General features: G+C 42.3%; 1 protein-coding gene across 2 annotated transcripts in view; it reads right to left on the bottom strand.

Moving 5' to 3' along the window:
• LOC125712880 (fibronectin type-III domain-containing protein 3A-like) overlaps positions 1-24,226 on the bottom strand; it is a 32,936-nt gene extending 8,710 nt beyond the window's left edge. Inside the window, exons 1-15 of one of the 2 annotated variants that reach the window (XM_048983427.1) lie at positions 23,941-24,226; positions 15,478-15,628; positions 12,324-12,399; positions 7,179-7,255; positions 6,642-6,891; positions 5,532-5,777; positions 4,582-4,640; positions 3,212-3,378; positions 2,988-3,047; positions 2,513-2,651; positions 2,372-2,425; positions 1,682-1,806; positions 1,384-1,558; positions 788-874; positions 277-415 (exon numbers count right to left, since the gene is read on the bottom strand). In XM_048983427.1, the coding sequence (XP_048839384.1) occupies positions 277-415; positions 788-874; positions 1,384-1,558; positions 1,682-1,806; positions 2,372-2,425; positions 2,513-2,651; positions 2,988-3,047; positions 3,212-3,378; positions 4,582-4,640; positions 5,532-5,777; positions 6,642-6,891; positions 7,179-7,255; positions 12,324-12,399; positions 15,478-15,603 (1,780 nt within the window). In that variant the 5' untranslated portion in view covers positions 15,604-15,628; positions 23,941-24,226. The other variant, XM_048983426.1, reaches the window with a different exon arrangement.
• Between the last annotated feature and the right edge of the window lie 374 nt (positions 24,227-24,600).

Below are 24,600 nucleotides of genomic sequence, written 5' to 3'. Positions count from 1 at the left end.
TTTCTTGGTACTTATATTAATAGTTAATACAAAACGTGAGGGGTCAGTTTATCACTCAAGAACCATTCGTTACTTATGGAACCGGACACTTGACATTTAATGCATAGGGAGCGACCCCCCCTTTCATTGTGTGCTGTGATAAATACCAAACATGCATCTCATACACTTGCCAGCCCCTCCCAGAAGAACGGGGGTTTCTTTTACTGAAGATCACACAGGTGCATCACTATTATACATGTTTATTATTAAGAAACAATCCCTCCAAGAAGGTCTCACCCCAGGCCAATCGGAAGCTATGGGAGTTCGGCCTTCCCTTCAGCGCAGGCAGGCCGGGACGAGCAGGCCTGTCCGGGCACGTAGTAAATTCGGCCACCTGACTGGGAACGCTCTTTCCTTCCGTGTTGTAGGCAATTACCTGGGAAGAACATTAAGGGGAACGTCATCCACATGGTCTAAGAGGGAGATACAGACACAGACAGTGTATAAACCAGTTTCCATGGGGACCCTGCCAGACAGTCCATGTTTTTGGGAGGGTGCAAAAAGGTGGAGCACCTGGCAGGAAGCTGGGAGGGAGCAAAAACAGGGACTGTCCGGAGGGGGGGCGAGAGTCGGGCTGAGGGATACTTTTGCACACAATCCAGCAAAAAGCTACCTGTTGAAGAACGCATAATTACAGCACCTTGACGAAGACCCCGTCCTCTACATTTTCCAAAGCTGAGCCACACTCCAATAACGAAAGCCTGAGGGAGGGCAAAAGGCAGCAGAGAAGCACACGCACGCTCCTTACCCGGAACTTGTACTTTGTACTGCGACAAAGGTTCTTAATCGTATAGGAAACTTCTTCACCGTCATATTTCGGCTTGAAGCCATAACCCTATATACATTGGGAAAAAAAAACAAGAGACACTAAAGAACACAGACAGCTTCAGCGAAGGCGGCTGCAAATTACACTTCAGTCCTGTTTAATTTATTCTGATATCTTGAGTGACTTGTAAGTCAGTACATACAGTTCTATGAAAAAATATTACACGTACATCATAAATTGTGTGTAGGCAGTCTTGGCAAATTATTTTGTAATGGGATTAGAATACATTTAAAAAACTGCATGTCATCTATCCATCCATCTTCTGTAACTGCTTGTCCTATTCAGGATCGTGGGGGGTCCGGAACCATGGCAGAGACTCGAACCCAGGTCCCAGAGGTGTGAGGCAACAGTGCTGACCACTGGGCCACTCCAAATGTCATATAAATACATTTTACTTAGTTAAGGGAAATGGAAACAGTAAAAGCTCATTATATGAAAAAGTATGGGCTATTTCTTCAAGATGGCTTGGAGGCTTTGCAGAAGCTGGGTGGCTGGTCGTTGAGCAAGCAGACACTCACTGAGCCGTCCTCCTCCATCTCCAGGGTGTACAGGATGTCATCATCCTTGGGCGAAGAGGCCGGCCGCTGCCACTGCAGGGTCAGCCAGGTGACTCCTGCCTTGAGGAGCGCCGGCCGAGGTGGGGAGGCGGGCACGCTGCAGGAGGTGAACAGGCTGATTGGCTCGCTGAAGGCGCTGCGGGGGGAGAAACCCATGGGGGTCAGCGGCGAAGGACGGTGTGTCAAATGCAGACTAGCGAAATCACCACTGATGGTGTGCGTTAACGTCTGAAACTCCATAACGGAGTACGGTAGCTACCTTGTCCCCAGGTCATTCTTGGCAGCCAGGCGGAACGTATATTTGGATGCTGGTAAAAGCTTGGCCACACGATGCTGCTTCTGGGGTCCATAGTAGCATTGCTCAAACTCCCCATTTCCCTTGCCCTGTACGATACCAACTGTTATTTTGATTTAACGATTCGCAAAGGTGCTGAGACTTAAGGTGAAATTCCGTTAAAATGTTACGATCAGCCTTTTTTTTTTCATAAGAATGCAACAAGCCTCAGAAATTCCTTCAGATAATCATCTTTGTTTGTCACTGCAATATCTAGGGTACCTTATATTCGACAAGTTATCCGGCTAAGTAAGAAATCCAACTTTGTGATACAACCCACAGGATTATATTTTTTAATCAATGTAATAGTTAGCCAATAAATATAAAATTTTGCAATAAAAATGGTAAAATATATATCTTTATGGCTTACCATTAGCTTGTCTGAAGAAAACCAACAAAATACTGTTTATATGCATAATAAGTAAAGTACACACCGAAGCCTGGACAGAATGTTTTTGCCATTAGCAGGTTTACTTGATATGATACCACATTTATCACAAACTGCAACTGAAACCAAGTACAAATATGTATATAAAGGCCAGCCACTAGACCCGTGAAACTAGTCATCTTCCAAAAAAAACTATACATACATAAATCCTATAAATACTGACGTACCTCATCCCACTGCAGAATGTAATTCTGTATTTTAGATCCATTATCACAAGGAGCCTGCAAATAAAAACAAAAAAAATAAACAAACGGAAAAAACGAGATATTATATTATTCTGCAACCTGAAAGAAAATCGTGGAGCTCACCTTCCACTGAAGCAGTATGGTGTTTTTGTTGCCGCTGGACTTCCTGGGGGCAGCGGGGGTGTCCGGCTCACAGCTGAGGGTGGTGAAGCTCACAGCCTCAGAGGAATGCCCCTGTAAATGGTCACAAAGTGCCCCCACCCTGAAAGGCGACAGGCACATAACTCACATTATCCCCGACATACGCACAGCATGGCCTTCCACTCTCCACAGCTGACTGTTGTTTTATTCACACATACGAAACATATTTATCCAAAAATGATCCAGCAATACCCCCCCGTAACCTCAGGAAACACCGCACTGCTTCTGTGCTCAGGCAATTTCAATAGTACTAAAACATAACAGAATATTAATTAATAAAAAAAAACTTACTGGACAGTTTTCAGCGAGAGTTCATCCACAGTACAAATGTTGTAATTCTAAGCAAATGCTATATTTATATAAAATAAAGAAAAATCTAAACAAAAAAATCCCAAACCTTGCATGATAATCAGTTGCTGGTCTGAGAGCTTCTAAAGTCACAGTCAAGTCTTCGCCACTGAAAATTCACAAAATATGGGTTAAGAACAAGAGTACTGTGAGGTAGACATCATATCAGTAAGCGCTGCTTAGCATAAAAAGCTGCCAGAAGTGTCAGCGTAGCTCAGAATGATTGTATATAACCAGCAACCACACGGCGCTCTTACGCAAACCCACACCCACCTGTAGGCGGTCTTGTACTTCCCATCCTTGCCAGTGTTAGAGACCGTGACTTCATAGCTGAGCGGATCACGGGGGTCATTCTCGCCCTTGTCTTCTCCATCTCCGCTGTCTGACCTCAAAGGCGAGCTCCACGTGAGGACGGCAGATCGGGCCTGGATGTCCGTCACCTGGAGTGCGGAGGGAGCGACATTCATCTGGACATTCCGATCATACGGCTTCAATCAGCCATTTTATTCAACCTTAGGGTGTATTTACCCTCGAGGGAACATTTACGCCTAATTACTTTTCAAATAAAGTTGTATATTTTCAAAATATTGTTGTCATACATAAACGCAGAAGGGAGTATGTGACATCTCACACAGACAAAAAAAACGTACTGAACAAAAAAAAGCAAACAGTTGTACACAACTGAGGCGATGGGTGATATTAATACAACACAGTAAGACTTTCAGAAACCCAACATAAGAAGATCTTGAAGCAGAGGGCCCACAAATAATCCAGGAGGCACCCATGTTGCAGAAGGTATAATCACAAAGCATGGATGTGTGATATTCCAGCTCGTTGGAGTTTTACTTCAACAAAAATGTTCTGAGGGCAGAAGGGAAAATGATTGGTTCAGAGAGACAACCAATCAGATTGTAGAGGAGGTGGGTCCAAGCAACAAGAAGAGGCAGGACCAAGACATCTGACTGGTTGGTTCCACCTCCTCCAGTTGTTTGGAACCACCTCCTCTACAATCTGATTGGTTGTCTCCCTGAACCAATCATTTTCCCTTCTGCCCTCAGAACATTTTTGTGTAAGTCCCATAAATCATAGTCCATACAAGCTGTGTGGTGGCAGGTTACATGCACAATGTTTTGCTCTGTAATACCACTCTATCAGAATCATGCCCGTAACCTAAGCATTCAATGTTAATTTCCTAGCCATCTTCAAGGGTTACAACCATGAGACATTTCCAGTACTCATCCAGCCAACAGTTAAATAAATCAAGGACTTAAAGGAACACATAGCAATGGAAAATGTGACCCCCACCTTGACTACGCTTAAAAACAACAATGAAAATCCATGATTCAATTACACGCACTTGCAGTCCAATCGGAGGGTGAATGACACTTATTTACCCATGCAGTTGTCAGTAACTCTGCTATTTCTCACGGGATGTCCGAGTTTAACTATTCTATCAACTATTCCAAAAAGAAAACTGTGTGGCTTAATTCAAATCTCAGAACTGGAATGGAGGAATGCAAAGATAATACTTCCAAACAGTGAGTTGAGCTTCCTGAAAACACTTCTGAAAGATACGTATAAGCGGTCACACAACCCCACAAACACACAAAACAAAAACACAAAACAACTGTCCCCATACTCACAACTGGCTTGCTGATAGCAGACAACAGTACTTGGAATGCCATGGATTTTTCATCGAGTTCTAGAAACGATAAAAAAAATTAAATCATACAGCCGCAAGCTGTTTGCTAGGAGCTGGGCTTAAAACTTACTTTTAACCTTTTATACTACATAAACATTATTATCATCATTATTATTATTAACAACAATGCCTCTTCCACATTCTATGCTGGCTTCTTTTAGCTTTCTAAGCTAGTCTAACTGAACAAGACTGCTGTGCTACTTTATGTTAATACAGAAAGTGAATTACCAAAGACTTCGATGAAGGTGGTTTTAAAATGAAAAGATTAAAAAGAATATCATAAAACTTCATAACCGCTTAATTTCTACGGAAAGACATTTTCTCAACAGCTTCTTTTCGTGCGCCTTTGTCATCTAAAACCGCGATGTTTTGCGTACAGGAGCACACACAGCCAGTCTGCAGCGCTGGCCGGTGCTCAGCTTTGCCCTGAATTGCAATCCAATTGTGTAGCCTACATATCACGGCTGGCACAGCGCTCCCGATTATGCGACAGACCCACAGTCAGATTTATCGGAGGCCAAATTTCCGTTTGCATCGCGTGTCTGGGAACTGGCAGCGTTGGGGAGTTCAGTTGAAAAGCAAAGTGCAAAAAAAAAAAAAAGCTAACTCCTCAAAGGTCTTGTGCTCTGTACATATGGCTTCCTAGACTTCGAACACATGTGCCAATCGTTTTTGTCATATTTTTGAGTGAAAAATCTAAAATGAAATAGGAAAAGAAGACCCAGACGAAGGGTCAGAGCTTCAAACGCACTGCGAGTAGTAGAAAGCTGACCTGTTTTTACACACGTATATTATTAAAGGCATTCTGAACACAGAGAGGGTTACAGCTCCATCTCTGTATGTGTGTCCGGAATACTCCGGGCTATGCATAAGCACGGCCTCCAGTCTTGCCTGCTTTGGCAGCAGTGGTTGTCCTGGAGGCCGCTGCTGGTTCCTGTCCCTTTCCAGTCCCGTTCCGGCCGTCCAGCCAGGAGGTCCTGCCCGCGCTCTTCTGCGGGGACGACGGCGGGCTGCCGCTTTTGTCCTTGTTCAGGCCCCCTTGGCGCTCCTTGATCTTTTTTTGCAAACGATCGTATGTTTTGCTCGTCCTTTCGTCCCTGGGAACAAATCCTGCACGAGCATGTGAAGAATGGGGATCTGCAGAAGGCAAAAAGAAGTTTGCAGAATAGTAATTCATCCAATCAGCTGCTAAATGCTCGTCCTGTACAGGGTCATTGGGGGGGGGCGAGGACTCTGACATCCCATGTTAAACCAGCTCAGAACACATGGCTTACTCAACAAAAACAGCAGTGTCTACAGGTTAAACATGAGAGAAATTCATTTCCTTATACTTAAATTAAGAAAATATCGATTCATGTAAAATGTTTGGCAACACTTTACATTAACTGTACGCTTTTATCGGTTGCTTGCTGTGCCGCCACAGCACGGAAATTCCATGGCTATTGTCAATTTGCACCGCACCTCCACCAAAAAATGAATATCGATTTATACCATGGTGCGTACAAAGTACCTACTGTAGGACCATTTTAGGCAGCACGCTATTTGGTAAGCTTAGGTGTGCATTAGCCTATACCACATGGCCTAGGTGTGCATTAGCCTATACCAAATGGCCTAGGTGTGCATTAGCCTATACCAAATGGCCTAGGTGTGCATTAGCCTATACCACATGGCCTAGGTGTGCATTAGCCTATACCACATGGCCTAGGTGTGCATTAGCCTATACCAAATGGCCTAGGTGTACATTAGCCTATACCACATGGCCTAGGTGTGCATTAGCCTATACCAAATGGCCTAGGTGTACATTAGCCTATACCATCTACATATTATGCAAGTATACTCTATGATGTTCACACAATGATAAAAATCGCCTAACAATGCATTTCTCAGTCGATCTCCCCATCTTCCAGTGATATGCGACTATAAAATTGAGAAGAAAATAAACCAAAATAAACCAAAACTATAACAGCACCAGAGGTGCCATCACTGCCTCCATTTGCTCACCTTGCTCGCAGAACTGCAGCGCATGATACTGAGGGATGAACTGAGATGCCATGTCTCCAGCTCCGCTCACCACGGCAGGGTAAATGGCAAGGGGTTGGGGAAGCATGGCGGGGTGAGGTATGAAGGTGGAGAGGTGGCTGTGGGGCGGGGCCGGGCCCGCAGATGGGGGGTGCAGCGGGGAGTGGCTTCCCGGATGAAATTCCCGCTGAGGTAAGACCAGAACACGTCGCACTCCATTCTCCTCGATGACCTTTAACGCAGGGCGAGAGAATTACAAGCTTCCTCATGCTCCATTACAATGCTGGGAATTTCAGGAATGACATACAGCTTGATTTACCCATGTCATATGATTCCTGGGTGAATCACATGTCAACAATTATAGAATAAGAAAATAAATACCATTGATTATACTGTTTTTTTCACTGGCCTCTTCTATTGTGTTAGCATTACAGAGATGTTCTCATTTGAGAACTGGCTGATCTAACCTGTTGGAAATAACTACAGATGTCAGAAGGTAGACAAAAGCCGGAATTTCACCTGCGAAATGTATCCAGGAGGCACATAGATTGGAGGCACTGACCCATTTGGGGACATCATGGGAACCTGAGCTGGCCCTTTAAGAAGGAAAGAACGTTAATACTACAAAACTGAGGGAACCTGAGCTGGCCCTTTAAGAAGGAAAGAACGTTAATACTACAAAACTGAGGGAACCTGAGCTGGCCCTTTAAGGAGGAAAGAACGTTAATACTACAAAACTGAGGGAACCTGAGCTGGCCCTTTAAGGAGGAAAGAACGTTAATACTACAAAACTGAGGGAACCTGAGCTGGCCCTTTAAGGAGGAAAGAACGTTAATACTACAAAACTGAGGGAACCTGAGCTGGCCCTTTAAGGAGGAAAGAACGTTAATACTACAAAACTGAGGGAACCTGAGCTGGCCCTTTAAGGAGGAAAGAACGTTAATACTACAAAACTGAGGGAACATGAGCTGGCCCTTTAAGGAGGAAAGAATGTTAATACTACAAAACTGAGGGAACCTGAGCTGGCCCTTTAAGGAGGAAAGAACGTTAATACTACAAAACTGAGGGAACCTGAGCTGGCCCTTTAAGGAGGAAAGAACGTTAATACTACAAAACTGAGGGAACATGAGCTGGCCCTTTAAGGAGGAAAGAACGTTAATACTACAAAACTGAGGGAACCTGAGCTGGCCCTTTAAGGAGGAAAGAACGTTAATACTAGAAAACTGAGGGAACCTGAGCTGGCCATTTAACGAGGAAAGAACAATAATACTACAAAACTGAGGGAACCTGGGCTGGCCATTTAAGGAGGAAAGAACATTAATACTACAAAATTGAGGGAACCTGGGCTGGCCATTTAAGGAGGAAAGAACATTAATACCACAAAACTGAGGGAACCTGAGCTGGCCCTTTAAGGAGGAAAGAACGTTAATACTACAAAACTGAGGGAACCTGAGCTGGCCATTTAAGGAGGAAAGAACATTAATACTACAAAATTGAGGGAACCTGGGCTGGCCATTTAAGGAGGAAAGAACATTAATACCACAAAACTGAGGGAACCTGAGCTGGCCCTTTAAGGAGGAAGGAACATTAATACCACAAAACTGAGGGAACCTGAGCTGGCCATTTAAGGAGGAAAGAACATTAATACCACAAAACTAGTGGCAAAATGTACCTACATTTTTTGTGACTTAAAACTATGACAATCCTCCATGGCAACAACTACACTGTTTTCAATTCGGAAACCTGCAGTGTATTTTTGTAAATGAAAGCAAGGTGTGAGGAACCAAGCCTCACTTCCAGGCCTTCCAAGCTGACAGATATTGTACATTTAAGAGGAGAACAAGAGTGGGACTGAATGATCTTTTCAGTCACATAATGGAAGAAGTTATACTGTGGAAAATGTATTCACATATTTATTCAGAATCTGTAAGACAACAGCAGGATATTTGCAGACGCGCAGATTGTAGGATAAAACAGATGAGAATGAGGCACTGAGTGTCAGACTGACACAGAAGGCAGAAAATCCTGCAGGGCCGTGAGCACCCTTATGTGCGGCTATTTTTTGGCTGATTTGAAAGTGAACACAGGTCACGGTGGTAGCATTTCACAGATCTTTTAGGGTCTGAGCATTTATTTTTAATTAAGTGCACTACTGATTGAGAAAAATACTCAATTTGTAATGTAACAATTTGACTATTTCCTATTTGATATGTGTAGGTAGGGTAAGAAAGAAAGAACTTCAGATCCTTTAAGAGTTTTTTTGTGATTTATTATTACTATGCATGTTATTTTTATTTATTATAAAACACTAAATATTAAATTTAGCTTTCACAAAAGGCCTTCATTTATCGTAGGCTCTTAAGTCATCTATTTTACTCTTCGCAAGAGCTAAATGTGACATTTGAACATTAAATGTAGAACGTGTGCTACTTTGAAAGGTCTCTAATAACTGTAACCAAACATTAAACAACATACACAAACAGCCATATTGATACAGCAAAATGGAGAAATGTGTACATATTCAATAACCAAATATGCAAATATACCATTCTGCTCATTTTTCCAGTCCCTTATCAAAGCCAGCTTTAACATTCATAAATGTGATCGTTTCACACTCTTAAAAGCGTGCTTTAAATACAACAGAGGAAGGATGGGAAGGGCTTATTTATACACTCTGCAATGCAGTTTGGACAAAAACACACATTTATTCTTACAAGTCAGTTACTGTTAATGTCAAACATTCCTCACACACCTCGCATGTAAGGCAAACAAGCACAAATCAAAAATGTATTCTTTATTCAAAGCATCTTCATTTGTGTTTTAAATTCATGGCTTTACGACTAATTAAACATGCAAAAAAAAACTTCAGAGCTCCTTACAGATCTAGTGACCACGCTATTTCAAAGCTATCGTCTTAAAATACCTTTGTGTATATTTAGCAAACACAGGGCCAATCCCTTCCAAGCCAGCCTTTACGGCCTAAATTTAAGGTCTATGTGACACTTGGAGCTTATTTGTGGCCATAATTAGCCTTCTCTCCGTTTTCCACCATATTCTCGCTGTAACAGCAAATCCCCAAACCCAAGCGGGAAAGTTCAAATATTTGAATTCCGAGCTTCTGTAGCTGCGACACCGAATAATAAATCCGCCGCGTCTGTACGTCCCTGCCATCGCCAAACTCTGTCACTGATGTGCAAACAAGCTTGGCCAGCAGAATAATGCCCGACAGCACAGCCGGGACAGTCTCGTGGCATTTTCATGCTGTGGGGGCACAGCAAGTGACCCATCGGTTTGACTTTGTGGCAACGGTGAAGTGTCACACTGATCATTATTGCTTTGTACCAGCAGATCTATAGTACAGAGAAAATCATCCACCCAGCCAGGTTCATATAAACCATGGACGTTTCTGGCATTTAAATAAATAAATAAATAATACTCATCTTTAAAATAACACAATGCATCTGGACTGACATCTCTAACATGCAGTGCAAACTGGCAAGATGTGCATCTCCTACAAATAAAGAATACTAATTTAGACAATGGTGCGTGCTAAGTGTCTTGGACCGTTTTGTTCAGCCATAGTACGGCACAATAAGAGCTACTGTATTCCCAGAGATATCCTCGGGGAATTTAAACAATGGAAATGTTTTGAACTGTTTTTACAGCATGCTGTCAAACATTTAGAGAAATCCAGGAGTCCTAATCTCTTGTACAGGCTTCATTTTGACGTTGCGGTTTTCGCCTTCACAACAGCCTCGTTAGAAGTTACTGCCGCCGCAAGCCAAAAGCAAGAACAGTCGTTTGTAAATGTCAACATTTATCAATGCTAAAATGGTTTCCAATCTGAATTTATTTCAAAGTTTTCCCCACCCAATTATAACAGTTTTTTTTCTAAAGACACGAATACATTTGACTCTCACATACAACATTGTTTTGCAAAATTGCCACTGTATGTTTGGCCACATACAAAATTTCCAAAGATTAAAAACAAAATAAAAACAACCAACCACTGGATGTTTGCCTCTCTGTCTGATGGTTATTCGGCACGCATCACAGGTGCGTCTTTTTTTAACGGGAGGGGGCAACATCGTGAGCAAATCATTTGAATGTGCTTAACATCGATTTAAGTCATAGAAGCTTCTGCCCACTGCACACAGCTGCAAACAAAAATTATAACAATTAACTATCTGTGAGCGCCACTGGCTGCTGGAGACCAAAGCTGTTTCTGCCCACCTCTGACTTCACACTCACTCACTCACAGCTGCATGGCAGATTCAGGGAAGCAGTGGACACGACTCAGCATTCAGTCCGTGATGTACAGTTACCCATTCCACCTTTATGCTTTTGATACAATTTATTACGATATAATTCATTAAAAGATAAAAAGAAGTCCCTTACAGACCTAAGGGGAGAAACAGAAAGTACCAGTGAAAACCGGTACTGCTGATAGCCTGGGACGTACAAAAGCTTAGGGATGCTTTTCATTTTCTAGTCCTTAATTGTGCTAAATGTGGACCAAAAAAAATAAAATAACGCAAAAAAAATTAACCGCAATGCATATGCTAGGGGTCCCCACCAGTCCAGATGCGGACGGAACCGCAAGTAATGCACATTTATGATTAAATTTCCTTGCGTCTTTGACTATCTAGTCTCAGCAAAGCAAACACCCCAGAAACTGCTGGTCAGCTTCTACTGACAATACGTAGAGTTTCCTGACAAACTGAATCATGGACCCATCTCGCACATGTACGATAATGTAAACCTCTACAGTTTACAGAGATGACTATTCCTTCTGCAGTATGCAACGGTGTGCAATAACCTGGGCTTATCATTTGGGATTAATCTATGTTGTTAAGGGTTTTAAAAGCTGAATAAGGTTTGTGCCACGGAGGGGGATTCATAAGTATTTTATCACAAACACCTCATAGCCAAACGCTACTGCTGTTACAGAACAATATGAGTAGAATAAGAGGAGAGCAGGTACCCCTCCCTATTAAGGTCACGGTGCCTTTGAAGGCGAGCAGAGCCCATTGGGCACTAAGCGTGTTGGCGGTGGTTAGAATGTATAAATATGCAATAACACACAAAGCACATACCAAAAGTCTGTGAACCACTGTTGTAGATAACTGTGGCCCAACAGTGACATATTTTTTAAAAAGAATCCGGCCCAAGGATCAATCATTTAACAGAGACTGAAAAACGCTGATCAGCACCACTAATCAGTGCCCACAATGTGAGGGAAAAAACCCTGCATTGTGGGGACATAAGACTTGTGTTTTGTTTGGCCACTTATGGTTAAGCTTAGGACTGGGTTAGGGTTAAGGTTGTCATTGTGTCTATGCAAGAGGGAGAAGTGCAGTTGGACTCGATATTATCGTTTATTCCAATATTTTTAAAACTACAATATCACGTTTTTTTCCCCCTTTCATCCATCCCTAATATGCAGATTAGAATTATGTAGAAAAATGGCTAAAAGGTGCTCTTTGATTCACAGATATAACGAACATATTGAACCATACACATAAACATAGAAATGTTTAAAGATGTAACACATTAATGGTTTTAGTGAGCATTCTGTAAATTAAAACAGTGTGTGTATAAAGAACGAGAATCCTTTACTGACAGAGGTCTTCATCGGCGTAGGCAGGACGCAGCCGGTCTCACCTGTGATACACTGGAACTGACCGTCATCTCTGCGAATGGTGAAGGCCTCGCCCGCATTCACCTGCACCAGAATCACCTGCGGAGACACGACAGAGGCAAGCAGACACCAGTAAGCGGGCAGGAGTAACGTACGACCTCGTGCTGCCTGGAAGCTGTGCTGGGCGCTACAAGAGGTAGGCAACAGTGTGAGCTCTTAACGGTGCGATAACCGTCTCGCACTTTCAAGGCAACAGTGTATACAGCATTTCACTATTATTATTATTATTATTATTGGTTTAATAAAGGCTCTATTATAGCTGAAACTTTAAATAATTTTCAAAATTGGAAGTATGTGTAAGCAGTGTCCTTTTCAAAATAAATAAAATAAAATTTAAAAGCTGTAAATCTCCAGTTTGAACAGAAGAAATTAGAAGGAATACAGGAGCAGAATTTTTTTTTTTTGAAAAATGTCTCTTCGATAAAAACACATCAGTATCAAGCTAAATATACATTAAATCTAGTAAAACTTGTCAATGAATATCTTGTCATCCATCCATTTTCCAAACTGCTTATCCTACTGGGTCGCGGGGGGTCCGGAGCCTATCCTGGAAGCAATGGGCATGAGGCAGGGAACAACCCTGGATGGGGGCCAGCCCATCACAGGGCACACTCACACACCATTCACTCACACATGCACACCTACGGGCAATTTAGCAACTCCAATTAGCCTCAGCATGTTTTTGGACTGTGGGGGGAAACCGGAGTACCTGGAGGAAACCCCACGACGACATGGGGAGAACATGCAAACTCCACACACGTGTGACCCAGGCGGAGACTCGAACACGGGTCCCAGAGGTGTGAGGCAACAGTGCTAACCACTGCACCAGCATGCCGCCCCGTGTCAATGAAACGATTAGACTTAAATATATGGTTATAATCCATAATAACAACTATGGAGCTAAAAATACATAAAAAATCCAGTAAAACGTGTCTGTTATACAATCGAACTAATTGATCTTTAAATAATAGTTAATAAAAACACTTAAAAAAAAAAAAAAAAAAAACATTCATGAACACATTTTATTGATGTAAATGCTCGCTGAATAGTTTTCGGTCCCACTGACTTGGATTGATATGAATATGGCTGCAACATATGCAAAATACGCCAAGCTTCATATTTCAATTCAGATCAACAAAGAAAACAGATTTTTTTCAGTCAGTGTAATCATTAACACCTGTTCTCGCTAAACAAAAAAAAGCGATCACCGTAGTTTGCTGCTTTTGTAGACAATACGTTTTATCGTAAAACGGCAGGACGAATGGATTGAACAGTGCAGGAAAATATTATGCGGTGTATGCATGCACAGACATGCGAGACACAAATCGGGCTGGGGATAAGGATCAGGTAGTGACATTCTGGAAGAGATTTGGCATGACAGCGCCTTTTGCCGAATGCGGCAGGCAGCTGATTAGGAGACGCGAACACACAGGTGAGATTTGGTTGCATTTTTTCCTCTAACACCAGTAACAATCAAATGTACATGTCAGTCAAGAGGACCACAAAGGTCTCAATGCCTGTAGGGCATCATTGAGCTGAGGGGAAAAAAACAAACAAAGAAACCCATCATAGAGACAGCGGAAACATGAGGATTGGCCACTGGAAAGTACTGGTGAGCTCAGCAACACCTAAAGGCCTGGTCGTCCACAGACGACTGTCTCGGTACATCAGCACAGAATTCTTTCCCTGATGAAGCAAACCCCTTTACAACTTCTAGCCAAGTGAAGGACACTCTTCAGGATGTAGGTGTTTCCCTGTCAAAGTCCATAATCAAGATTTCATTAAACTAAATACACGGGGTTTGCAAACCTCAAGCATAACGTCAGATCAGACTTCTAAAAAAGCCAGTTCTGGGACAATATTCTTTGGACGGCTGAAACTAATATCAAACTGTACTACAGAGTATGGAGAAGGGAAAGGAAGGTTTGTTGTCGCATAATCTGCGGGACATGGGGTAGGCAGTGTTATGGCACGGCCGTGTGCAGCTGCCAGTGGAACTGGATCACTGCTGTTTATTGACAGTGTGACTGCGGACAGAAGCCGCGGGATGAATGCTGGAGTGTATAAAGGCGTCCGGGCTGCTCAGATTCAGCCAAACGCGGCTAAACTGACAGGACATCGCTTCTCGGTGGAGACGGACGATGACCCAAAACATACTGCGAAAGCAACCCAAGAGCTTTTCCAGGCAAAGACGTGGAATATTCTTCAATGACCGAGGCCGTGACCCGACCGCAATCCAGCGGAAGAAGTGTCTTGCTTGCTGAAGACAAAGGCGAAAGAGGAAAGACCAACAAACAGGCAGCTACTGAAGATAGCTGTGGAGAAGCCCGGTAAGACGTCACTAGGGAGGAGACCTGGCACTTGGGGATGGATACGAGCTTGAGACTGCAGGCTGTCAGTAACGGCTTTGGATTTTCAACCAAGTATTACAAACGATCACTACATTTATGGTCATATTAATATGTCCAAGTTCTTTAGCGCTCCTGAAATTGGAGGGACTATGTATAAAAATGGCTGCAATTCCTGAACAGCTAATTTTTGTTAAAGATCTGCTTCCATCTACTTCAATGTTTCTTTTCAATTTTCTTATCACAGTATACAAAAGCAAAATGACGAAACTTGTGCCACTGTCCATGGACCCAACTGCATATTCTTACATCTGCACTGTGTGTGTTTTTCTCTGATCCAGTGCTGCTTGTCTTTTGTCCCAAATTTACCATTCAATATTTGACGTTGCTATGGGTTACACCTTAACTTCCTCTTGAAGATTAATAAAACCTATCTGACTGCACCAGTGACTCGAGTAACTTAGCTACAAAGACCCAGACAACTGTGAAGCTGGTTTATTAGAATCTGTGACTGCTACAGCAATAACACTGAATATAAATGCATTGTGTTTGATATGCACACTGCAATGACCACCTTTGTGTTCAGACTTCAACCTGACGGAAAACCTGATGTTAATAAATTAGAGAAATTGCAGCTTATCTCTGCTGCCATTATTTTATTTGCTAGGTAGCAAAAATAGTACAATATAAAACTTCTTTAATAAGAACAGGGTGTTCCATTCGAGAGCTGGAGCAGGAAGCCTGAGGGGCAGTCACTCGGACAGGGTACCTGCTGCGGCCCGTCGCCATTGACCATCCCAGCTGGAGGTGGGGGCCCAAGTAGAGGGTAGTCAGACGCGGGCAGTCGGCCAGGCTCCAGAGGGGGCGTGTGGTCCGCCATGGCTCCCTCATTCATACAGACATGCGGGCACTCCGGACTCCTGCAAGAGGGTCGACATCACTGTCACGATGCAGCGTATACGTGCTCTGTATACATGCTCTTTCTATTTTCTATCACTTTGACCAAAGCTGTATTGAACCTCCTAACCATCACTTAAAAAAAAATATAATAATTTCAGCTCCTCAACCCTCTCGCTTTTCCCAAGGGTTTTTCCAAGATTAAAATTTCATTACGATCAGCACAAACAATCGAATAAGAATGAGGGAACGGATGAACGGCGACGCATCAAATTGCCGCTCGACTCCTGTGCGCTAACTTATGAATAAGGAGGCTCGGCGGATAGGAAGGTTCCAGGTGAGATCTGAATAGAGCACAGAGGAAATTCACTGTGGATGGTGGGAGAAGAGAGATTTATTAGATGCATGGAACAGTTTCATCATTCAAGAACTATGAATAAAATGCTGAACTATTAATAAGCTAATGAAGAATAAGCTAATGAAAGGCTCAAGCTGAATTACTCAGCTAAAATGACACTGTGACCCAGCCGTGCTTCCAGACTTGCGTCCAGATTAAATGCTAAAAATAAAAATTCCCACCTTACATTCTGTCCTCCGGGATACACTGACATACAAATTAAGTGTCCCAAATGAGTAACATGAAGCATGAATCAGAAAAGTGCATAGAAACAGAGTCAGATGTCCACCATTATGGCCAACAGGATCTATCAAATTTGTTCAGTCACTGTGTTAAACCGCATGACTTGTGTACATCCTGATGAAATTTAATTATAAAAAAAGTGAATACAACATGGTCTTAGAGTGACACCTGCTGACATTAAATGAAACTGCACTTTTTAATGTATATAGAATTGGATTTAAGAGAAGAAAATATGTCACAGGCTACTGCTGGCCGGGACATTAATGCAAAAAAAAATCCATAACTCCCTGAAAACCATAAAGCTTATCTCCTTTGAGAACCAGAGTAAAAGTTCCATAAGTAGACCTAATGAACTGATATTCTATTAACATTTTTCAAACCATTGTTTAGTGGTAAACAGATAATACACACTTTTTGCTCCCTCAGACTCAGACAAATGTACAGGGTCAGAGGCAGAAAACATTTATGAAACTCAAACAATATCGTCTCTCACATGCAATTTCCATATTACATACAGGACATCCATGGATTATCATCAAAAACTGATCTAACGTCCAGCAGGGCAGCGGCACCAGATATCTGCCAGCTGTATGGTTTGTGTCTTTTGGGAGGTTTTTCCTTTTATCTTTTAACTGGACAATACTGCTACCCAAAAAAAAAAAAAAACACACACACAAGCAATTCCAAATGTGTAGCTTAAAGTTCTTTAAGACTTTTCTGGGAAAAGTAGCCATGAAAGACGCAAGCGTGCATTACAGACCCCTATCAGTCACCTCCTCAGCCGGTCATTTTATTGCAGAATAACCCAGTTTGCGGATATGGTCGTCCCCACTGGGCCACTTAGCGCCTGGACATGATAGCAGAGGAGCTTTCATAGATAACCTTTTTTTAAACGTTATATTCAAATACATTTTCGCACATTCAATGACAATTTACCAGGCCTGATATTCAGTCTTTTTTTTCTCAAAAATTTCCTTTTGATTCAATAAATAAAATTGTCACGTTATATTACACATGTTAATTGGTGAATGTGCGTAATATGTAGGGAAATACAGGTAAAAAGGAGGGACAATCATTAAATATTTAAATGATTTAAAGCCATTTGGTCTCATTCCACCATCACATCCAAAATGGAATCAAAACTTCGAATAAATCTCCGAGACTTAATGTTGATAAAGATTCCAGCCTAACCGAGCAAAGAAAAAAATCACCCTTCATTTAATTTAAAACTGTCAACTATTTTTATGAATATTTTTAAAGATGTCACAAAAATGTCTTTCAAATCAAAAGGCTCATAACTGGGTCTATGTTGTTACCCAGAGCCCTTGGCCTGAAACACTGCTTATGGGAGGGGCCGAAATCTTTACAATTTGAACAACAGTCCATTTGCTGCAGTTTCAAAGTCTACGGAATGCTTGAAGAAAAAACTTAAACCAGTTACACAGCCCCAGGAGCTGACACATAATCTTTCATTTTTTTATTTAACAAAAAAAGCAAAGATTAAAACAGATAATAACTATTCAACTGTTTGGAACTATTCTAGAACTTGGTCAGGGCTTAGTAAGGTCCAGCCGAATAAGCCGCTTCTGATAATCGACACATGACAGAGACAAACAGGACAAGACAAATTATCCACTGAATATTTCACAAATTTGGTCCAACTGCATTCTGGTAAAAGCAAGGTCTGTGATGCAACAAGGATGTGCACTCTGTTGCAAAGTTCTTCTTTGTCTACATGCTCACTGGTTTTCCGAGCACACCTATCCAAAGCCTTTTCCATCTTGGCTTGCATTCTTGCTTCCTAGATGACTTTCCATTACATCGGAAAAGCCACTGGAGTTTAATAATAACCTGATCGTTATCGGGCACAGACAACCAAGTTAGTCAAAACAGCTCAAATAAAAGTTACTTATTAACTAAAGCCACAGCAGAACTCCAGCACAGGGACAGCAGACACGACCGGTGTAAGACTGACCAGCAGAATAAATGTTATTAGTATGGATGGAATCAAATAAAGTGAACATAAATGAAACTCATTAACAATTTGGACAAATCATTAAGATAAACCATTCGTTTATTAAACATAGCACAGAGGACTTCTAAAATATGAAATGTGTTATAAGTATGATTTAAGTTTCCTTACTGTTTCAGGAGCACCAGTATTTAATAAGAATATTTTACAGTTGATTCATTGGTATTTGTATAATCAGTTTAATATGGGGAACATCGGACGTCTATTCTTATCAGATTTAAGCATGGTATTTAAAACAGGGCGGTAATAAAAGAAAACATCTGAGAACATAAAACTATACTTTCAATATCAGAAAGTAAAGTAAACAGTAACATTCAGCTGGAAAATAAGCAGAGGTTTAACACTAGAACTGCCAAATCTACGCAAATTTGCGTAAATTCCCTGGGCCTAACACCTACTAGCATCCCTGCTGAGAGTTTCTTGGGCCATTGTCCTCCTGCTTTTGTTGTGCAAACACACCCATTACCTGTGAGGCCTGGCACATTTGCATTTTTTTACTCAGAGCAGCTAAAATCCAAGGCAGGCTAAACCTCTGTGTGTGACATGGAAACCTTCACAAAAGTCTGCCATATCTATACCAAATATCCCACACGCTGACTGACCTGCAAATATGAAAGACACACATTCACAAAATATATGGAAGCACAAGTCTGTTTTATTTATAAAAAAATTGAGTGTTTCAAACTTTGCAGTGTTTGCAGACCCAGTGACCATCATCCCTGCATTTGGCGCAAGTGAATTTGTAACACTTTGCACTGGTAAACCTGCTGCGGTTTCTGTTGCAGTTCTCCTGTACCTGACACTGAGTTGTCCATACAAGTCCTGGCACAGCAGCAGCCTTCCTCTGTCCCCATAGCCTTTTGTGGCATAAATTGGCAATGGAGTTCCTTGGCTAGATGACTCAAAAATAATCTTCTTTTGCCTTCCCACCCTGTACATACCTTGTACAGAACGTAGGAATTTGCCACCACCAGGTCCAGCATGTTGTAAAATACAGCTACTGGCCACCTGCATGTTGCTGCTCTTACGGAATACATGCGCGCCATTTGGTCCAACACATTTACACCACACTATAACAGCAGAGAGAGAGAGAGTCATGAGTGTATTTGCTTTTTTTCTACCTACTTTCTATATAGGCCTGTATAGTACATATCAGAAAACATTGTAGCACTGATGTAAAATTATACACACATTCACATACCTTCATGTGGTTATAGTCTGTTATCGTGTTGGGTTTCCTCTTTCTGCCTTCACAGATCGCCACATCTTGGTCCAAGGAACTCAGAACACACACAATCTTGTTTTTTTAGGTGCATAAATTGTCAAGGAGACACTGCCACTTCTAAGCACTGACACGGAGAATTCCTCTTGCTGTGCAGTGTCCTTTGAAATTGGAGGAAGTTCATACCAAACTTTATTCCCTGTGCTCAGTAGTGTTGTTTTGCGCTGAAGCAGTCTGTGTGACAGTGCCAGTGAGGTGAAGAAATTGTCCGTTGTGACATTTCTCCCGTCATCCAGAAATGGCTCCATCAGACTCATGACCATGTTCTCTGCCAGCCTCTCCCTTTTCTGGTGACTGGGGTCCTTTCCCAAGTTAGGGGACACGTTGCAGACGTATTTGGTCTCCAAATCCGTGGCCATCCAGAACTTGATCCCAAATTTGTCCGGCTTGGATGCGATATACCAAGTGACATGGAATGGATCCACATCTACTCCACGTTGTCTTTCCACCGGTGTCCCTCAGGGCTCGGTTCTTGGCCCTCTCCTATTCTCCCTCTACACTAAATCTCTTGGCGAAGTTATATCCTCACATGGCTTCTCCTACCACTGCTATGCCGATGACACTCAACTCATCCTCTCCTTCCCTCCCTCAGACACTCATGTCTCCACTAAGATCTCTACATGCTTGGCAGACATCTCATCTTGGATGACCACTCACCAGCTAAAACTCAAAACTAGTAAAACTGAGTTGCTTTACATCCCGGCTGACTCATCCCCCCTCCAGGACCTTGCGATCTCCTTTGACAACTCCCTGATCCGTCCTTCGGTTTCTGCTAGAAACCTTGGAGTTACCATAGATGATCGGTTGTCATTTTCCTCACATATCGCCAGTCTTTCTCGCTCTTGTCGGTTTCTCCTCTTTAACATCAGGAGGATACGTCCATTTCTTTCCACCCAGGCTACCCAGATACTCGTCCAGTCCCTCGTCATCTCACGCCTTGACTACTGCAACTCGCTTCTAGCGGGTTTACCACTGAGCGCCATCCGTCCCCTCCAACTGATTCAGAATGCAGCTGCTCGTCTTGTTTTCATCCTTCCCAAGTTCTCCCACACCACTCCTTTGCTGCGCTCCCTCCACTGGCTTCCTGTAGCTGCACGCATCAGATTCAAAACACTGATGCTCGCATACAAAGCCAAAAATTCTCTGGCACCATCCTACCTAAAGGACCTCATCACACCCCGCTCTGCACCACGATCTCTCCGATCCTCCAGCACTGCTCGACTGGTCCTACCTCCCCTCAAGGCACAAGGAAGACACGCATCTCGGCTCTTCTCTGTCCTGGCACCTAATTGATGGAATGAACTCCCCCTAGATGTCCGAACAGCTGAATCCTTGAATGTCTTCAAGCGACGACTCAAAACTTTTCTTTTTCAGAAATACCTGACGTAGAACTTCTATATTCTTACTCGACTCTTTTTCTGGTGTGTGTTTTAAAAAAATAAAATAAAAATTCTGCACTACTCAATGGCGTTCTCAGAGATAGTATTCGTAGCTGGGGTCCTTATTGAGCTAGCATCGGAAATTCATTGCAGAGTCTCAAAGCACTTATGTAAGTCGCTCTGGCTAAGGGCGTCTGCCAAATCCTGTAAATGTAAATGTAAATATACTGCATGGACAATGAACCTTGGTCGAGAACAGCTGTACATCTATGTTCATGTGTTCTCCTGGAGTGAAACTTTCAGCACAGTTCTTGGTGAAGGCTGGCAGAGAAGGTGGTCATGAGTCTGATGGAGTCATTTCTGGATGACGGGAGAAATGTCACAATGGACAATTTCTTCACCTCACTGTCACTGTCACACAGACTGCTTCACTTTACTGGGCATGGTGAATAACGTTTGCCGTGAACTTCCTCCATTGGCAAAGGACACTGCACAGGGAGAGGAATTCTCCACGTCAGTGTTTAGAATGGCGCGCATGTATTCAGTACGAGCAGCAACAAGCAAGTGGCCAGTAGCTGTGTTTTACAACATGCTGGACTTGGTGGCGGTGAATGCTTAGGTTCTGTACAAAGCATCTACAGGGTGGAAAGGAAAAAGAAGATTGTTTCCGATTCTTCTAGCCAAGGAACTCCATTGCCAAATACAGGGATGATGGTCACTGGGTTTTCAAACGCTGCAAACACAGACTTTGAAAGATAGACAGACTGTGTGGGACAGTAACCACTGAGACAAAAGGCAGAAAGATGACGAAGAGATGAACCTGGAACTGAGGCACGGATACATCAATTTTTACATGAACAGCCAAACATGCAAAGCTGGAGAGATCACACAAAAACAAAATTCACTTTTGGTGTTATAATTCAGTGATGGCCAATGAAAATGAAATGACATTTTATTCTGTATGTGTATGAGCATGTCAAAAACCATGGACCATGACTTCACTCAGCTTATGACATTTATATACAAACATGCATTGGAGACTGAAGTGTTAGCATGTTTTCATTTTATTCATTTCATTCTATTAGCAACTTTTCATTCTATTTTCACTCAATTTGTTTTATAAATAACACAGACTTGTGTTTCCATATATTTTGTGAATGTGCGTCTTTCATATTTGCAGGTCAGTCAGCGTGTGGGATATTTGGTATAGATATGGCAGACTTTTGTGAAGGTTTCCATGTCACACACAGAGGTTTAGCCTGCCTTGGATTTGAGCTACTCTGAGTAAAAAATGCAAATGCGCCAGGCCTCACAGGTAATGGGTGTGTTTGCACAACAAAAGCAGGAGGAGGATGGGGCTGAAGACCTGCGAAAATCACAGCAGGGGTGACAAACACCTTGGGACTCTCAGCAGAGAATAAAAACTCGGTAAATCTAGTGTTAAAGGCAGCTAGGAGGACGCAGTCAGACTCACTGCTTTAGAGTCAGGCACGCATTTCTAAAAGCACATAAATGAAACCCAGCTGAACTTTCGGAAGGACCAAAAGAAAAAAATGCCTATGTAAAGGAAAGTTTTGAAAAGTACATTTAACAAGGTACAGATTCTAAAGTTCACCAAATAAGGTGCCACCGTTCAAAATCCGGATTCTAGAGATGACGTTCACTTTTTAACTTCAGGTTGACACATATGCTGTTAAATCTGCGTGGTAATGCTGCCACAAAATGTCAGTGACAACAAAAATTTATATTTAATTAATGTGTTAGATTACGCAATAGGGAAGTAAAAAGACTTTAAAAAGCTAACTTTATAGGATGATACAGTGAGGAATAAGCATTCTCCTTTGTCCAAACCAATAATGGTTTTTAATTAAATGACACAAATATCAAAAACTCCTCTATACCAAGTTTGAACGGTACACGTCACGCGGCTCTCCTGACGCGCGCGTGAGAACTGCGACTTAGTGACGTAACAACCTTCTACCTTTTTTTTTACACTTTCGGCACCAGAAGGGTAACATATGGTAGCGCGAAAGCTACCAGCATTTATTATAAATGTACTCTGTTCAGTGCATCAAGGCAGGCGATCTGAATGTTATTATTCGACCAACCTTGATGTTATAGTTTCTAAATGATACATTAAACCTAAGTTAAAAATCATCATAATCCCCAGTGTTAACTAGCAACGTGGACGAAACAGAGCTTGATTAGTAAACAATGTACAGCATTTCATTTTAAAAGTAATCCGTTCATGCAAATACATGTAGAATTAGAGAAGTGCGCTAACTGATTAAGGTCGGCCTTTACTGTAACCATAAAGATGAAACATGCCCCATTTCACATGCTGAACACTTCTTGATTTTTTTTCCAGCTAAATTAATGTATTCGACCATTAATTGCGCAAAGCCACTTCCTAGAAATGGGGATTTCAGACAGGAAAAAAATGGATGCATTTTCAGTTATGGTACAAGAAGGTACAAAAGCTGGAGGAGATTAAAGAGCAGTCTAGCCTTACAGCAAAGACTATCCTCGCCTCTAACTGCAATCTAGTAATAAGATTAGACAGCCATAGGTCCCCGTACTCACCCAGACTGCTGCTGGTATCGCGGAAAGTGAGTCCAAGACTCGCGATGTTAAATGCCACAGAAGCAAACCTAAAGTCGTAAAAAGGTTTTTTTTCTTTTAGCATTGAACACGCTTCCGTAAATCAGCCCGACTCCGTCTGGGTGGATGGATAAATAGGTATACTTCCTAGATCGCAGCCCCTCCGAACGATAGCTAAATAGGAATGCTGGCTACCCGGGTCCCACCAGCAACGCCGAGTCCGCTGCTCAGCCGCAGCCCGGATTTATAGCCGCGTTTCCGCAGACAGTGCAGCACGCAATAGAAACGACATGGGCGACTTAATAATGGTTTTCCATTAAAACCCAGCACTGCATTCGTAATTACTAGACTGCTTAACACTCTACAAACCCGCCATCTTCTGTCAAAGAATGTACACAAACCGTGGGGCGCAGGCGCCGTGACTGAGGCTATTCCGTCTGTTTAACGCACCGGCGATATTTGCGTACGTAAAGGAACGTAGCGCACTTTAAACCCAGCTTGAAATGGCTTCCTAGCCTTTAAATACGGCACTACCTCTCCTTGCAAAGCATTACATTCCACCTCTATATACCGCAGAATCAGTCAGATGTGTGTGTCCAGCATCCCGAAGAGAGCGTTTAAGTAACTTTCCAATCTGAAGTTGTTAAAGGGAGCTTCCTAAGAGTGACCGAAGGGTACTTTCATCACTGTCCAGGAAGTGTTGCAAGTACACGTTCCCAACAGTCATTGGAGAGCCCTGATAACTGAAATAAATAATTATACTAGCTGCCAGATCGGTGGAAGACAAGATATTACCGCTTTTCATAAACAGAAATAATCAGATCTGTAAATGTTTTATACATCACCAGTAAATAATAGTTATGGACAGTATTTATGTCCTTAATTATCTGGAAATATAAATGGGTGGATAGAATTATTTTATCAAATTTTTATTAGGAAATACATGAGTGGTCAGTTTATTAGGTACAGCTGCTTACGAACACAGAAAGTCTGCTTGTCCAAAGAGCAAATGATGGGGCTGCAACTGAATATACACTGCCTGGGTGCTTTATCAGAAACAT

The sequence above is a fragment of the Brienomyrus brachyistius genome, chromosome 18, assembly GCF_023856365.1.
Source record: "Brienomyrus brachyistius isolate T26 chromosome 18, BBRACH_0.4, whole genome shotgun sequence".
In the NCBI taxonomy this organism is placed as follows: Eukaryota; Metazoa; Chordata; class Actinopteri; order Osteoglossiformes; family Mormyridae; genus Brienomyrus; species Brienomyrus brachyistius.
Note: the sequence above shows the minus strand (reverse complement) of the source record. Positions and strands in the feature narration are given on the sequence as shown.